The sequence below is a fragment of the Camellia sinensis genome, chromosome 12, assembly GCF_055761805.1.
Source record: "Camellia sinensis isolate YWXY chromosome 12, ASM5576180v1, whole genome shotgun sequence".
In the NCBI taxonomy this organism is placed as follows: domain Eukaryota; kingdom Viridiplantae; phylum Streptophyta; class Magnoliopsida; order Ericales; family Theaceae; genus Camellia; species Camellia sinensis.
In genome coordinates, this window is record NC_138972.1 from 87,737,081 (window position 1) to 87,755,457 (window position 18,377).

Sequence of the window (18,377 nt, forward strand, 5' to 3'; positions counted from 1 at the left end):
ATACACAAACAAGAGAGTAATCACTCTACCTTAGGTCTCCAATGCAAGGCTAGAGGCTCAAATTAGCAATCTACACTTCAATTACCAAGCAATTCCACCAATGAACTCAAACTCAACTCACTTCCCTCTCACTCTCTATTTCTCTCTCTCTAGTCGGTGCTGTGCTCAAGAATGAGCTGATGAAATGTGTATGTATGAGTATATTGAGATGAGCCAAGTAGTGGGCCACTTAAGTGGCATTTAGGTAATTACGGCAAACTTTGCAATCAACTCATTTTAATCTAATTTAATCATACCTAATCAGTTTTCAGATAATTATACCATAAAATCATATTAAATATGACGATCATAATACACTAACCCATTTCCGGTTCGGCCGCCGATAAGGCCTTCAATTAATAGTTTGAACATATAAGTATGAACAGATAATCATACAGTCAAACAGATAGAATGCAATTCAATCAAATGCATACATTTAACTCAGTTTAAAGTTCGGTCAGTCAGTTCAGTACTTTAATCAGTTCAATTATCAGTCAGTTATCAGTCATTATCAGTTCCGTTTAGCAGTAATCGGTAATCAATCAGTCATTAATCAGTAATCAGTATGAGGGTTGTTACAGCTATACCATTGGCGGTGGTTTGGTCTATTTGGAAGCAGAGGAATGAAAGCATTTTTAAGGGCTCGCCGGTGAATTTTGAAGGGTTATGTGATTCAATCAAGGTCAGGGTTGCTTTACGGGTCAGAACTTCTAACCCCTCTTTTACTTACTCAATTAATGATATTGTGTATAATCTAAAGCAAGTTAGATTATGTAGTATAATCTAAAGCAAGTTAGATTATGTTTGAGGGGTTGATTTGGTCTTGTTTTAGGCTTCTGCTAGGGGAGTTATTTGTGTGGTTTAGGCCTGTTAGATTGGTCTTGATTTTCCTAGGGGGTTTTTTATTCTTGCTGGGTCTGGTCTCTCACCATCCCTATGTGATTTTGCCTGCTGCTGTATGGCTTGCACTCAACCAACTTTGCATTGCTGAGTATTCTGCAGCCCAAGTTCCATAATATGTTGTTATTCTACTTTTAGACTAATCAAAGAGTTAATTAAAGAGATTTGGTCATCATGGTCTAATCAAAGGAAATGGATTCTACATTTTGGACTGATCTGTTGCCTAAGGACTCTGCCTACTGTGGTGCTCCCAAGTGTGTCTTGCATCTGGTTTGAATGTTTGCTGATATGTATTGATTTGTTTTGTCTAGGGATGTTTGCTGGGTTTTTTGCTTTCAATGGTGGCATATGGTTTGATCTGATTCGTTTGTCATCATCAGTGGGTCTGCATCAGTGGGTCTGCATCAGTGGGTCATCATCAACCCCTCTTCAATGGTGTATGGTTTGCACTTAACCAACTTTGCACTGCTGGGCTGCTGTTGCTACTGGTATTGCTATGCTGTCTACATGCTGGTTCTGAAGCTAATCAAAGAGTTAATGAAAGAGATTTGGTCATCATGGTCTAATCAAAGGAAATGGATTCTGCATTTTGGACTGATCTAGGCTGATCTGTTGCCTAAGGACTCTGCCCACTGTGGTGCTCTCAAGTGTGTCCTGCATCTGGGCTGAATCTGATATGTTCTGTTATGTGCATCTGGGCTGAATCTGATCTGTTCTGTTATGTGTCCTGCATCTGGGCTGAATGGGTTGATACAGAGACTGTTATGTTCTATTGAAGGGAAGAGCATGTGTCTGATGATCACGAAGGTGTGTCTTACAACGACTATGTGAAGGAGTTCTGTGACGTGAAAAATGGGACAACATTGCTCGAGTTGGAGGCGATGATCAAGCCCAATGCTAATCTATGGAATGCTGAATTGGTAGGTAATAATAGGAAGAGTCAAAGTCCTGCTATATTTGGTCTGCTATGTTGGTTGTGGGTATGCTATTGTGTATAGTTGGGAGTCATCCTAGCAGCTGCTACAGATATGGAGTGTGGCATTGAGTTTGAGGTTGCATAGTCTTGGTGATTGTTGAAGGTGTGGGTATGCTATACCTAACTGCACTAATGGTGGCTTCTCTAACCTATTCTGGCAGCTGCTCTCTACTACTGGTTTTTTGCAGTTGGTGAAAAGGTATCTGTGTTGCTACTATACTGGTTGTATGTTTCAGAGTTCTTCATCAGGTGATGCTCAAGTTGTAGAGGAATCGCAAATAGAGGGGAGTTTGTACTCTATGTGAGTGTTTGATTGTGCAGGGTCATTGCTGAGTGCACTAAGCTGCTGCTGCTGATTCTGTGGTCAAGTTAAACCAGACCAGCCAGATTTGGTGTTGTTTACAGGTAATTAAAGCTGCATGATGCCTGGAGTACTCATCAATTTGCTGGAAGGTGAAGCTTGGCTAGGCTGCTTGAGGTTGGGAGCTTCTATCTATGGATGGAGATTATGCTAGCAAAATGAGCTCAAGGACTTCAAAATGTGGTTGATTCTGGGCTGTGTTTCAATTCTGTATTTTGATCTGAATTGGTGCTCTCTGGTGTGTCCGCATCAAATGTTGTAGTCTGTTGGTCTGTTCTCTTTTTTCGTTGGTCTCTCACCAACTTTGAGGTGTAAGCAAATGATAGGATGAGCTTTCTGGTGCCAACCTAGTTGGGATCATTTAGCTCATTATGATACTTTTGCACTTCTCTTTTCTTTATTGATGTAATTTGTCTTGTACCTTGTACTTGTTTATTCAATCAATAATGTTTCTTTTTTGCCGATCAAAAAAAAAAAAAATTCAATCTCTACTGCACAAACATACTACCTAGAAAATTCTGAGTAGATTAATCTGGCACCGTAGCATTTTTCTTAAGTAAATGTTGAATTTTGTGTCCAAGTCTTTACTTTTAAATTAGCACTTTCTTTCTTCCAATTTATCATCTATGCTATCTTACTTTTCACCAATCTATTATCTATTACAGAACTGTTTGTAGACACCATCACAATATCATTTTACCATGAAACATGGGGTGTAAATTTCAATTATGAGTAAAATTTTGAATGAATATAATATTGGAAGATGGAGATGTAACTAGCTATTGATTATTATTAGGATATTTTGAATGAATTACAGAGCTATGCTCTTGTTCTTCTCATAATTTTTCTTTGTTCGTTAACCTTCTACTTTCTTTTTCTTATTCACCCCGTTACAATGGAATTATTAGATCATGTGTACCAAAAATACATTAAAAAAAAAGAAATGGAAGTGAAAAGCCATAATCGGAGGATCCATGGTCATCTTCATATTGAATTTCAAAGATCATGATCTTGTGGTTGATAAAGTTTCACCAAGCGCATGTTTATCGGTTGTAATGGTCTTGCATTAGTTTCATGTGCCTGCAGAAAAACATATCATGTGTTAACACAAAATTTGTTCATTGTATTATTTGAAAAAAAAAAAGAAGCAAACAAATAAAACAAAAATACAAAATTCATTGTATATAATGGTTGTAAGATTGTCTGAAATCATTAATACCAAGAAATTCGAAAACACTAATTGGAAAAAAAGAAAAAAGAATAAGTAGTTTTCGAAAAGAAAAATTCTACTCAAACCAACTTATACAATTTTCTTTTATTTTTTTATAAATTGATGTGGCCTCTAGAAATAAAATCTTGGTATTAAAATGGGACTTACTAAAATTAAATGATTAGAACAATTTAATCTTAAATGTGACATCCATTTGTAAAAGGAAGCAACTTGGTGAACTGGACTATCATTTTTTTGAAAAAAAAAATATATAGAGCATGGGTAATTTGATTGTCCAATCCACCAAGTTGAACAGGAGACAATTTGCTTCCTTGGTTGAAAAATATTTGTTTCAATAGTATTCTTTTCTGAAAATTGTAGATAGAAGACAAAAACACATTTTAAATGTCAAAATTTTCATGGACTTAAAACTATGCCTTTACTATCTTTGTATGAGAATGAAAAATCTAGGAATACATAAACGGATATAATTCTCTCACATGAAGTGAGTATCATCTTTTTTCTGCGTCCCACACTTTTGTGAGATAATTGTGTCAAATTTAATGATTAAATTTTATGCAAATAGAAAAACTGGATGAGAAAAATTCAATAAAATAGCTACTCACATCATGAACAGCATCACGAATCAATCTCACTTGTTCTCTAGAGACAGTCCTCACCTGAAGAATTCAATGAACATTAAAATTTAGAAAGATTGTATAATTTATTTATGACTAGGAATAGAATTTGATAAACTTATTATATGATGATGATGATGATGATGATGATGATGATAGGGAGGCTTGTTGAAGACGATACTACATACCTTTCTTACAATGGTCCATACAACATCTTGAGTGCAAGGTGGAACAGTAAGAGAGCCAATGTATCTGTAATACTTTCTGCTTCCCATCTTAATATGCTTTGGGTTAACCATACCAACCTCCCTCTCTTCTTCTCCTGTTTTTGCAATGGCTGCAAAGTGTTGGTTCATCTGAAAGAAGGAATAGATCACCAGGCATTATGTTTTCATTTTTCCGAAAAAACATAGAAACACTTGTTTTCGCTTTAATTTTTGGGGGGTTAATTACACTTCATAACTCTACACTCTCACCAAAAATCTCATTTTAGACGCTTAACCAATGACAGTTCAAGTCAAGTAACAATGTCACCTAAACTGACGGAACTTGTTGTATGATCGATAAGTGATGACATTTTTCTCTTTTCATTAACACCTCTTCTATTTTTCACCAAAATCTCCCTTTTAACCCTCAATTTTTAAGTTAACAAACAAAAATGTGACATTGCAACTTGACTTGTATGGATTGACTGTCACAATTGATAGTGGAGGGACCAAAGTGATATTTTAGTGAAAGTGTAAGGTGGTAAATGTAATTAATTTTTTTTTGGTTAAACAACCCACTTTTGAAGGAATACTAAAAAAATAAAAACGATATGAAATGAATAGGTGTTTTAAAGCTTTTCATTATTTTTGTTTTTGAAAATACTAGAAAACAAAAACGAATAAAACAAAAATACCTCAGACAAGAAAGAATCAGGTCGTCCAAGTTTGTACATGATACCAGTGACAGCACTCCTTCCACTCTTGCTCTCGTGAACCAGGTGAAGCTCTAGATCAAACCTGTTTTTAATTTATTCAAAATTATATATATACATAGTAAAAATATTTCAGCTTTGCATCCCTCTAGTGTGTGAGAGAGAAAGGAAAGAGAAGCACCTTCTTCCATTGATAGTGTGTTCAGAAGGAGAGTGCCAATGGCACTGTTTGAGTTCATACTCAGTTCCATTGATTTCAATATGTCCCGCACCATCATCCCATTCCAACTGCATTCACAAATATATATCCATATATGAATAAAAATTAATCAAATCAAACATAAGTACCACAACAAGATGGACATTAAAATAAAGAAATTTTTTGAAAGCCCTTTTGTTATTTGTTCCTTGTGCTTTTTAACCAATTATCTAAGTAGGTACCACAAATCATGCTACTATTGTGCTTTACATGTCATATTAAAATACAATAATGTTTGAGAATTCTAATTTAAAAATTCTAATGGTAGATCTCACATGATGATGTGATGTTTTGACTTGCTTCCGGTGATATTGGAGTGAATTTTATTGAGTCATACAAGTGGTCTTGCAATTGCTAATAATATTAACCTCCCCTCCCACCCCCCCGCCCTGCGGTGATATTGGAGTGAATTTTATTGAGTCATACAAGTGGTCTTGCAATTGTCGGATCAATGTCCAACGATTTACACTTGCGAATTTTATTTATCATTTTTAAGAGATCGATTGGCCTTCTCAGACTAGACAATTCATCGTTCATTATCTATTTTAAGTGAATTCTTGCATCAATGTGACAAGCCATTGAAATGGATGGTGCATAACGGACTAGACATGAACTAAAATTTTATGGCTTGGAGAAGATTTGCTCTTGAGAAAAAGATGTAGGATCTCTCTCTCTCTCTCTCTCTCTCATTCAAAACCGAACTCGTTATAAGAAAAAAGAAAAAAAAGACCTTTAGCAACAAATTTGAGATTTTGCAACAAATCAACACGTTGCAAAAAATGATTTTTTTCCCCTAGTGAGATCTCCTTACCTTCATATCATGGCCCCTATTAATAAGGGTGGCATTAGAGGGGTTGTAATCCCTTTTAAGTTTCCCCAAGTAGGAGACTACTTTAACCCTCTCATTTAGCATATCGATTGGAGACTGCATGGTTCCATTTTTACACAAACTCCATTCTGGATGAATCTCTCCCCAATGATCCGGTCCTTTATCACTGTTTTCATCGTAATTAAATTCTCTCTCATTCTCTGTATCGTGACAAATAACAAAAGAGAAACAAATAAGCAAAAGTGTTATGAAATTACTTGAAGGACCTGTTTGGACAACTTCTTACAATCTAAAAAAGTCGATAATCAAAAAGCAAAAACAAAAAAGTAACAATTTCCTTGCTTTTCAATAATGAACCCTTTTTAAGCTTGTTTACAATTTTTATCTCATAAGATACAAACAGAAACTATATAAAACAATCCGACACAAATATTTAAAATATAAAAAAAATTATAAACTACCTCATAAACTACACAAAATAGAACCAACCAAGAACATTTAAAGCTTTATTTAGAGTTTGAAATGACTCACCAACTTCCTCAGATGTTGCTGGGCATGAAATTGAAAGGAGAACGAAAGAAATAAAGAAACTGCATAGCAAAAATTGGATTGTTAGCTTATTCATGTTTCCTACTTTGAGCAATGTTGAAGTGGTGGTGAAAGGGCTGAGCCACTTATATAGAGGCATCAAATTCAAGCTGTAATATTGAAGGTGTAAAAAGCGTAGTTGATTTGGTTGAACTTTTTGATACGGTTTTCTTCAAAATTTCAATATTATTATCTAGCAAAGTTTGAATAGGTAAAGCATATATCAAGAAGTCGACAGCCAGTCAATGAAATGTTCAAATATACCAAATTCAAGTAACATCATGGACGGAAGACTCTCAGGGCCAGGAGGTTTTTTTGATGTTTCTTTTATCAAATGTTTTAGGAGAGAGAGACTGTGTCTATTTACTTAACGTCAATGATGACGTATCATGGTTTGAAAAAGGAAAAAATATAGTAATGAAAAATAAAAATGATAGAAATTAAGTAAAGTGAAAAAAAAATTTAAAATTCATTTTCTTGTATGTATTTAGTTAAAAAAAAAAAATTTGAGAGAAATTGGTAATAAAATAAAATAAATTTGAGAATTGATATAACAGTGACTTTACTTTCATTCGAAGCAAATTAGAGGCCGTAGCTTGGGGAAGGGGAAGGTTTGCGATACCCACTTGATTAAGTAGTCGTTTGAGGTTTTTTTTTTTTTTTTTTCTATTTTTTGTGATTTTGTAATTTTTTAGGAGTTCAAAAAATTTGTGTTCAAAAAGTTGCTAAAAAAATTTATTTTTTGTGCGTGGAAAGTTAGGCCTCGTTTGTCAACTATACATTTTAACTAAAAAATCAAAAAATTAATGTGACATTTAGCTTTTTAGGTTAATAACAAATAACGTAGTGATTTTTATAAAGCTTTTTAGTCAAAAATTAACTCTTTTGTGAGGTTCTCAAACAACGCCTAAGAAATGTAACAAGATTAACGAGTATGTAAATGATGAATTGTTTGATTAATAATTACTATTAAAAAGGGAAGGGAGATTGACCAATAAGTCTTACATTTTGGACTTGTAATCTATATAGTCCCATATTTTTTCTTGTAATCTATTTAGTCCTTTTAGAAGTGTAATGACTCATTTGTCCGTCACATGTGAGTGTTACATTTAGGAGTTAGGTTGGAGTGTTACATTTAAAAAAAAGTAGACTAAGAAGTTTTTTAGTGTTACGTTTTTGGAGTATTATATTTGAAAAGAAATATATTAGGCAGTCTTTTAGTGTTGAGTGTTACGTTTAAGAAAAGTATACTAAGGAGTTTTTAGTGTTGGAGTGTTAAGTTGTTGGAGTTTTTTTTAGCGTGTCACGTTTGTGAAAAGTATAATTAGAAAATTTTTAGTGTGTTACCTTGGAGTATTAGAGTATTACCACTACAACAAATGGCACTTTTGGCGATTAAATTTAGTCGCCAAAAGTCATTTTTTAGTCGCTGGAAAGTTTTACCGACTAAATTGTTTGGTCAACAGATTAGTCGTTGAATAATTGTCGGGAAAGGTAATTGGCGTCAAAATTTTGTTTAGTCGCCGAAAGTCATCAATTGGCTACTAAACATGTAGTCACCAAAACTTTTCAATAGAATATGATTTTATTTTTCAGTAACTAAAATATTTAGTTGCGGATGATTTTAGTTGCAATAGTATTACATTTACGGACCAAATCATTTGGTTGCTAGAAACTTCAATTATTTTGCATTAGTAAATATTTAGTCGCAAAAAAAAAAAAACAAAACAAAACAAAACAAAAAAATTCATCTTATTTTTTTAGCTACTAAAATTTTTGTCGCCTAAAGTCTCATTTTTTTTTGGTTACTAAATGTTTAGTTGCCAAAACCGTTTAGTTTCTTTCTAGCTACCAAATATTTAGTCACTAAAAACGTTGAGGTCCTTTTTAGCTAAATTGGTTAGTCACCAACAACTTCAGCTCTTTTTTGGCTACAAATGTTTGGTCGGCAAAAATTTTATGCTTTTTATTTAGCTACTAAATTATTTTAGTAAGCAAAAATTACAATGCAGCGACTAAAATTTTTTTGGTCACCGAAAATGAATGTTTGCCAACCAAACCTTTGGCCGCCGAAGATTAAGAACAAACATTGTGCTAGTTATTTGGTGACTAAATTTATTTTAGTAGGCAAAAACTAGTATACAACGGCTAAAACAAAATTTATTAGCCTAAAACCTGAACTAATGTTGACGAAAAAATTTTTAGTCGCCTATTGTGACATATTTAGCGACTAAATTATTTTTTAGCCGCCAATAAATAATATACCTGTGATGACCGGGTACGTAACCCGTCTTGTTTTTCTTTTATTTGTGATTAACTTACTCGTATTAGAAGTGTCAGGGATTAATTTGAGGTCTTGCTGACTGTTTGGGTTCACCATTCTTGAAACCTCCTTCAGATTCTTGTCTTTATTTTATTCTTGAGTTAGGTTTCGCTTGTTTTGAAAGGCGTGAAATTGGATTAGGGGTGTCTCGATTCCAACTAGATTGTTTTCTGGCTGGAGGCAGAACCGTACATGCGAGGGCTTAGGTTGCATGTGTGGGAGGTGAGGCGGCACGTGCATTAAGGTGAGACAACCGATGATGCCAGGTTACTTTAATTTCACATGTGGAGGCAGGTGCAGGAAACAACCACATGTACGGGGAAAGGGGCTGCATGTGCAAAAGAGCACGCGCCGCACATGCAGAAAACGTACAAAAAGTGTTGAGTCCAAATTTTTTCTCCTTTTCTTCCCCTTAGACTAAGTGTATCTCACTTTTCTCTCATCTCTCTCTCTCGAAAAACACATTTCTCTCCATTCTCTCTACTTTTCCCTCACCAAACTACATTAAACCCTTGATATCTCCAAATCCATTAGAGTTTTAACCCTAGTCCTTTCATCAAACTTAGAGAACTCTTTGAGGGCTACCTTTTGTGTAGTGGAGATTGAGTTTTAATACTGTTGATTTTGGAGGTTTCTTCTCTCTTTTTCTCCAAAACTTGAGGTAGGGATAATTTTTGAGTTATATATACATTTTTGCAAGTCTGTTGATTTGGAAATTCTTCTTGTAGTATGGAAGCTTTATTTTGATTCATTGTGTCTTGATGAATTTAAAAAGGGGGCTTTATCAATGTTTTCAAAGAAAACTCTTGGGGGTATGAACTACATTGTTGAAGAAGGTTATTGTTGAGAAACCCTTTAAAAAATGATGAAAAACCTAGTTTTGGTGAAACTCTAGAATGTTGGGGATTTTGGAAAATGTTGTGATATGATGAAATTTATGATTTATAAAATATTATGGTGTATAAATCATGGAGGATTGCCATGTTTGTTTTTAAATGAAGAAATTCTTGGTAAGACAAGAAATGTTGAATTTGAGAGTTTGAGATATTACTATCATTAACTTGTCTTGAAGTGGTTAATTTGAAATGGTTGATTAACATGTGGAAGATGCATGTAATTAGTGTTGTTATTTACCATTTGATAAACTTATTTTGAGATTTCCTTGTGAAGAGGTATGGGAATTTTGTCACAATGAAAGATTGTGTGGTGGAAATTGAGATTGGAATTTTTCAAATACATTGTTGCATATCGCATTGCCATTCCATTTCATTTGTTATTATTGATGTAGAATTTTAATTGAAAACTATTGTTTTGAGAAAAGAATTATTTTGAGAATGGAAATTGAATTGTGAAACAAAATTATATCGATTTGTTTTGAGATAAATACGTTAGTAAATTCGGATAGGGGGTGTAGATGGTATTGATTAAGTTGGCTTGAGTGTCCATAATGAAAGATCGAAAACACGTGTGGAGGAGGTATCACGTGCCTTGCGGTTAGCTACCGGTAAAGTGAAAATTGGGTAGTGCTTGTTAAGCCTACTTGCAGATACAAACTTAGAGATTACCTGAGTCGTATTTACCGTCCCTGTTAACTATGTTGAAATGATTGAAAGGTTGATTTCTCATGATTACATCATGTATGAAGGTTTTCAAAAAAAAAAAAAAAAAAAAAAAAGAGATAAAGATATATGTTATTTTGAACATGACATGGCATGTGTATTTATTTCATGAGATTGTTTAAAATGTATATACTTTGTTAAGGTTTTCCTACGGGACTTTGTGCTCATCCCTATGGGATTTTTGTGCGGAAGAAGATATGATGATTCCGCCGAGTTAGAGGCGTGAGATATGTTTTGAGAGCACGAGGCTCTTTCCGTTTGTTGAAATTATTCTTGGCAAGCCAAGCGCTTAGTCTGCATGGATTGAAACTATTTTTGTATAACCAGGCCTAAGCCTTGAAAATTGTAACCCTTTAGGGCATTTTAATTGTATTTGAACTACTATGCTACATGCTATAAATTCATATATTAGGGATGCTGAATGTATATTTACATGTGGAACACCTTTTGCAAATCTCTCGATGTTCAATGAATACAAATGTAGAGATTGTAGACGATGTTAACGTTGAACGCTACCCGTGTTTATGATTAACAATTGGAGTTAATGATTATTGATTGAGGGAATTTTTGGGGTGTGACAATACCCCGACCAATTTAATTTTTAGTCGCATATTGTATAACTTTTGGCGACTAAATTATTTTTGGTCACCAAACTTAGTTGCCAAAAGTGTAAATTGTTGTAGTGTACGTTTGGGAAAAGTACATTAATAAATTTTTTAGTGTGTTACGTTTTAAAAATATACATTAAAGAATTTTTTTAGAATGTTATATTTGAGTGTTATATTAAAATGATGGAAAGTGGTTTAAAAATTAGATCCAACTTTCCTGAGATGACGTTTCCCAATGAGGAAAGATAGAAATATCCACCATATCATAGCAAAATTTAAAATAAGATCTCATGTTAATATTGTCAAAATAAACTGTATGTGACTAACAGGTCTATAAAACTTATTGGCATAATTTATTTGCATAGAGGACTTTCTGATAATTGTTCCAAAATCTAATTAGTTGAATTATAATTTAACGTCAATGCTTTCGTGGCCATTATTTGATTAATAATTAACGCTAAATGAGAAGTGGACCAAGTTTTGTTTTTGACGAATAGGTCAAGAGTTAGAGATATTTAAAGATTGAGTCAATTCAAAGATATTTTTATAATTCAGGTAATTAAAGACTGAGTCAATTCAAAGTACGGTGAGCAGTAGATATATCGATTCGTCAAAATCGATCGAACCGAACCGATCCGCCGCATTTTGGACGGATGCGTGATGACAAGCAGACGGTTGCGGATTAATTTTCTCCAATCCGCCAATCTGGCGGACGGATTGCGGATTTAAGATTCCTTTGGCCGCAACTGCACCGCCAAACCGCGAGCACCTTAATTTATAGGACTTTATGTTTTCAGTTTGTTTAAATATTCTGTTTGTGTTTTCAATTTAAAAAGAGTTTAAATATTCTGTTGAAAAAAAAGTTTTCACCTTAAATTTCTTTTTTGAATTGAAAAAAATAAACGTATTATTTATCTATATTTTTTGATTTTTGAATCTATCTCTGAAAATAATAAATATAAAATATGATATGTACTGGTTGGTTTTTGTTTTCAAAAACAGATATAGATGTAACAATACAGAGACATACAATCTTTACTACTGCTTTGTTCATCGTTTTGGTGGTTTGAATTGTTTTTATATTTTAAGAACCACAGATTGTAATATTTTATGTGGATGAGACATGTTGTGATTGTAGTATGTGGATGAAGCATGCAGCGATTGTGATATTCTAAAGTTTCAAACTTTCTTGCTTTGAATGAGGTATGCAATGATTGTAATATTTTTTTTAAGTCATTGACTGTAATACTTTCTTCTTCTTTTTTTGAGGAAGTGCACAAGTTGAATTATGTTGAAAATTTATAATATTTTAAACTGCCAAACCGATTCGCATCCATCGGCCAAACCGTCAATCCACTCAATCCACATCCGTCGGATTGACGGACAGATGCGGATTGATTTTCTCTAATCCGCCAATCTGGCAGACGGATGGCGGATTGGAGGTTCCGTGGCCGCAACCAACCTGCGTCCACCCCTAGTTCAAAGATATTTTTATAATTCGGGTAATATTATATAAATTAATAAATTTTATTAAAAAAAATTTAAAAATTCAAAATTAGTCATTGTCTTTCTACTCAAACATTTATTAACATTGATTTTTTTTTTTCTTCCAATCAGTAAAAAAACATTTACAAATATCAAGATTATTATATTATACTACATAATCAATTATATAATAAATTCTAATACGACAAACGGCAAGCCTAACACTAATATCGTTGGATCATCCGGTTAGGTTTTGAGAAAATCTATTTTTTTCCAAGAGATTAGCAGATGAATATTGACATTAAGGTGAAAAATTAAACTTCATTCGAAAGTGTTTTTCAAAAATTAATCACCAGGACTTGTGGTGGACCAGATCAAATGGACAGACTTTTTAACAATGGAAACCACCAAGGAAAACAAAAGCTAGCAATCACGTGTTGGTGAATTTGACCTTTCCTTCAATTTTCTTGTTACAAAGTTTTTTTTTTTTTTTTCCTTGTCTAAATTCCTATATAAATTTATGATCTAAACATAATTAATGACACAAAGTAAAAAAGGGATTCTGATCCAACACTATTGATGAACCAATCCATTTATAATATAAAAAATCCTATATGATTTCGAATTGGTAAAGGCTAAACACAAGCAGCAAAATAAGAGAGCCTCATGCCTAGCAGAGATTATTGCGTTGGATTGATCAGCAGAGTAATAAACTCTTTTGGTGGCCGTAGAGACGGCAGATAAAACAGTGAATAACGCAGCAAATGATACGTGCTTGAAAATTACTGGATCATAGAAAAAAAATTTCACGCCTTGACCTACTATTTATCGTACTATAATATAGGTTTAGTCCTAATACAAAGTTACCGCACTGAAAAACTGAAGCCTAAGCTGATGAAGGCGTAAAAGAAATAATACAAATCAAGTTAACATTTCAAGTCTTCTTATTTTAAAAGTTCTTATCACATCATGTTATGAGGGATAAAATTTTGAATAAAGTTATTTTAGATCACTGGTTATCGTTGCAACATAAGCTCAACTCGTGATTAATTCATTAAAATTTTGTTTGAAATAGGCTCATTATGCAAATAAATTAATTTTAAACATATTTTGAAATAATTTCTTGAGCTTGGCTCGAACTTAGATTCATAAATTATACATATTATAAAACGAAAAATTAAACTACCTAAGTTTGACTTGTGAACAATTCTATTAAATCTTATTTTGATATCAGGTTACAAGATAAATAAATTACGTTTGAATACATTTTTTTCAACTAATTAAAATTTCAAAATCTAAAATCAAAATCTACTAAAAAAGAAAGTGACATTTCCGATTTTGATATTTTTCATTTCATAAGATTGCAAAATATTATTAAAATCTATAATCATCACATCATTGTAAGTTTTCATTTAAAAAAAAAAAACTATTTTTGAATTTAAAATAAAATTACATTAATGTGAATTTCACTCATTCATTGTGAATAGAGAAGATTTGGAGAGACAAAATAGTGACATCTACATAATAATGTGCTGCACTTATATTCATTTATTATAAAAAAAAAAAATTCATCATTCATAATTACAAAAATACTATTAATAATACATTTTCCTGTATTGATGTTTGTGCTTTGATGTAATATTCCATTGTTCTTCATCAAAACAATTCTTTTGATAATAAAAGGATAAATTATAAATATTTACATTGAAATTTGTTTAAAATATGAATTGTTCCTTATAATTTAAAAAATTATAAATACCCTATTGTCAGAAATTTTTTATTTAACTAAAAAAATAAAATTCTTAACTACTCTCCTATACAGTGATAAAATTACTTGAATTATTAATTGAAATAAATTTATGACATCATTAAAAACTATTAATTGACTTGTAAACCAACCATTGATAAGTTTAGAAAGAAGTTATCACGCTGGAAAATAAGATTACTGTCTTTTGCAAGTAGAGTGGTACTCATAAAATCTATTTTGGCTGCCTTACCCGTGTATTATATGACGATTTTCAAAATGCCAAAATGTGTTGCTAAGGAGCTTGATAGGTTGCAAGCAGCTTTTCTATGGGGGGGATTCAGCTACCCAAAAGAAAGTTCATTTGGTGAATTGAAAGGAGGTCACAATGGACAAGAATAAAGGGGGATTGGGGATCAGAGATTTAAGACTTGTAAACCAATGTATGCTACTCAAATGGTGGTGGAGGTTTGCGATCGAAAAGGGTGTATTATGGAAAACAATGGTGTGTAGTAAATATGGTTACTCGGGAGGGAAGTGGTGGCCCTCAGCAACAGATTTAAGCCTTGTTTCAAAAATTTGGAGAGACATTGTTGATATAGCCCAATCTAGTCTAAACTTGTTTAGTTTCTTTGTGGAGAATGTGGAAATCACAATTGGTGATGGGAGGAGGATCAGGTTCTGGGATGACAATTGGTTTTCGAAATCTAGTCTTAGGATTTAATTCCTTAGACTCTATCAATTATGTACAGAGAAAGGAAGCTCATTGAGTGAAATTCTGGCAAGAAGAGATTTGTCAAATAAGTGGTTCTACAATTGTAGAAGAACTCTTTATGCTTGGGAAGAAAATGAGGTTTTAAGGCTTAATGTTGTGTTAGGTAATGGGCCAAGATTGCAGTTGGAGAAAAGGGATTCTGTGAGATAGAAGGCTGGGAATGTACGTGTATACAAGGTGAGTGTTGCATATAAATGGTGTGAATTGGTGAATGGCCAAACATCCAGTTCAACTGGCCTCATTTGGAATAATTTTTCTCCTCATAAGGCCAAGTTTATCACCTGGCTAGCATGGAAAGGAAGATTAAAGACAGCTGAGTTTTTGAATAGAATTGGTGTGTTAAGGGGTAATGCAGATTTGTACTGTGTGTTCTGTAAAGAGGAAGTGGATGCTCTAAACCACATTTTATTGTTCTGTCCGTTTGTATGGCAAGTCTGGTCATGTATGATTCGATGGTGGGGGCTGCAGTGGGTACCTCCAGGGTCAGTTGAGAGTCTGCTCCAATGGTGGCTGAGCTGGAAGTTTAAAAAGAAAGAAAAACAAATCTGGAGAACTATCCCTTCAGCTGTGATCTGGTCAATCTAGAGATGCAGGAATGAATGCATTTTTTCTAGTTCACAACCATGTCTAGGGGAATTATGCGATCTCTTTAAAACAAGGTTAGCTCTTTGGTTGAAATCATATGATCCTGGATGCTTTTATTCTATTAACGATATTGTCTCCAATATTTAACAAGTGAGAAGAAGCTGCTAAAAGTTTGGTAGGCTGCAGAGGGGTTATGAACTGATAAGGTGTATTTCTAAGGGTAAGTGGTTGCTCCAGTAGAGGGTTTCTTGAGGATGTTATCGTTGTTGCTGATATATTACTTTGCTGGTGATAATCCTAAGTGGAGGCAGAGCAGATCAGGAGCTCTGTCTTGTTGAAAGTTTGGTGCTGCTGCTGGGTTTTTTTGTTGAAAGTTTGATACTGTTACGGTTTTTTGAGCACTAGTAGTTAAAGAATTGATTGATGATGCTAATTTGATTAAAGTGAGGGTGGCTATCTGGCTGGTTTTATCAGCAGGGTTCCAGTGTTGAAACCATTATGCTGCTCTTGTCTATGTTGTTGCTGCCACTTGCTGGGTGAATCCATAATGCATGGGGTGTTTTGTTTTTGGCTGTTGGGACTGTCACTGTAAAGGTATGTGTTTAAGGCCTGCTGTTTGGTGTATGCTGTCTTAGTGAGTTTGCATCTGGTGTCTATGCTGCTAGTGTGATTCTGCTATATGCATCTACTAGTGTGTATGCTGCTGGAATATGCTTCTGTTACATCTGCTAGTGTGTATGTTGTTGGAGTATGCTTCTGCTGCTGTCTGTTGGTGAAGCTCTATACTAGAAATGGAGGTTGAATGATTTAGAGCAAGTACCCTGCCTATCCTTATGCTTCTGTTGCTGGCGGCTGGAGTATGCTTCTGCTATTGTCTGTTGCATGCTATCTGCTAGAGTATGCTTTTGCCTTTGCTACTGTATGTTGTCTGCAAGTAATAGAGGCTGAATGCTCTGTTGCTAGTTCTCTACCTATCCATATGAGCTCTTTGGTTCATTAGTCCAACAATAGGGTGAATCTTTTGTATTAGCCTTTGGTTATTCTCCTCTTTGGGTGTATTTCTTTTGATTATTAGCCTTTTGTTGTTCTTCTCTTTAGGTGTTTTTGATTGGTTCCTCACCAATCTTGGGGCGAGTGCTTAGCATATGATTGCGCTTTCTTTGTGGTGCCTACCTAGTTGGGATTGTTAAGTTTAGCTATGATGCTTTCTGCACTCCCCTACTTTGTTGATATAATTTTGCATGTATTATGTCTCTTTCATCAATAAAGTTTTGTTTTGTTGATCAAAAAAAAAAAAAAAACTATTAATTGACTTAATGATTTATTAATAAGAGGGACCATTTGTTATGAAATTAGAAACTTTTTTATTTAATAAAATTAATTAAAAAAATGAAATTCTTAACTTACCTAAATAATTAATTGAAATAAATTTATGACATTATTAAAAATTAGGGAAAATTAGTCTAAGGTCCCTATCCCATTTTTCGTAATGGAAGAGGTCCACAATATTCTTTTATGATGTCTAAGATCCCTCAACCCCAACACCCATATATCATAGTGAAAATTGATTCTTTCAAATCAAACCAGTCTCTCTCTTTCTTCATTTCTCTTTACTCTTCTCTCTCCAACAAACTTCACCTCCATCGCAGAAGCATTACGCCACTCACGAATGCTTCGAAGCCAGGAAAGCATGTCTGTCCCAACCTAGACTGGGAGATCCGAAGCTGTTGGTGCACCCTTCTTCATTTGCCAGAAGTTCGGCTCAATAGTAAATTCCCAATTGATCAATAACCCTAAAAGCGTGGAAGAATCATTGAGCAATGACGCAATCTTATCAAGGCAATTGCCACTTTAGAGAAATATTCAAATGGGTCTTTTGGGGTTTTAAAGTCGGATTATCAACAATAATGAAGTGTTCAACCATGGATTCATTGTCGGAGAAGTGCTGAGTACTTTGTTGTTACTCTTTTGAGTATATCAAAAAAATTGTTTTGGAGTTGCTGCAATGTTCTTGACTGATTAATTTGTTTTTGAAGCAGGTAGAATTTCCAAGTTGGTTAATTTGTTGGGTTTTGTTGCCTTACTTTCGCCATTACAATTTTGATCATAACTACACAACATAGGTCACAGTGCTTTTTGTTGTACATATATTTATATGCCCATTGGGTTTTTAAATTTTTTTCCCCTTTTCTGTGGATAATAATAATAAACAAATAAACTGAAATTGAAGTCATTTTTGAGGGAATGAAGTTTGATTTTAGTGTTTTTGTTGTTGAATTCTTGTGTTTGAGGTAAAACTGCTTTTGGAAATTTGAGAGAAATTCTCTCTAGAGAAATTCTAGACCTTCCAAAGAATTTCTCTGGGTTCATTTTGACCAATTTTCTCTAGGTTCAAAATCAAATTTCTCTAGGTTCATTTATAAACCAGAGAAAATTTAAATTTCTCTGGATTCATTTTAACTAATTTTCTCTAGATCGTAACGACACATTATTTTATGAAATACAAAGAAATTCCTGAA

General features: G+C 33.7%; 1 protein-coding gene across 1 annotated transcript; it reads right to left on the minus strand.

Annotated features, from left to right (window-relative positions):
* Window positions 1-3,040: 3,040 nt before the first annotated feature.
* Window positions 3,041-6,773, minus strand: LOC114296000 (alpha carbonic anhydrase 7). Its single transcript, XM_028240278.2, has 7 exons — window positions 6,663-6,773; window positions 6,114-6,331; window positions 5,225-5,331; window positions 5,026-5,128; window positions 4,313-4,480; window positions 4,113-4,166; window positions 3,041-3,356 (listed from the first exon to the last, which is right to left on the minus strand). The coding sequence occupies exons 1-7, from the start codon at window positions 6,754-6,756 to the stop codon at window positions 3,273-3,275; spliced, it is 828 nt and encodes a 275-aa protein (XP_028096079.2). The 5' UTR covers window positions 6,757-6,773; the 3' UTR covers window positions 3,041-3,272.
* Window positions 6,774-18,377: the final 11,604 nt, after the last annotated feature.

Excerpts from the sequence above, each read along its gene's own strand:
- LOC114296000 (XM_028240278.2), bottom strand. The coding sequence starts at position 6,756 with ATGAATAAGCTAACAATCCAATTTTTGCTATGCAGTTTCTTTATTTCT. Across the intron at positions 4,481-5,025 it reads CTGATTCTTTCTTGTCTGAG|ATGAACCAACACTTTGCAGC; the intron begins GTATTTTTGTTT and ends TCCTTCTTTCAG. Across the intron at positions 4,167-4,312 it reads TATGGACCATTGTAAGAAAG|GTGAGGACTGTCTCTAGAGA; the intron begins GTATGTAGTATC and ends TGAATTCTTCAG.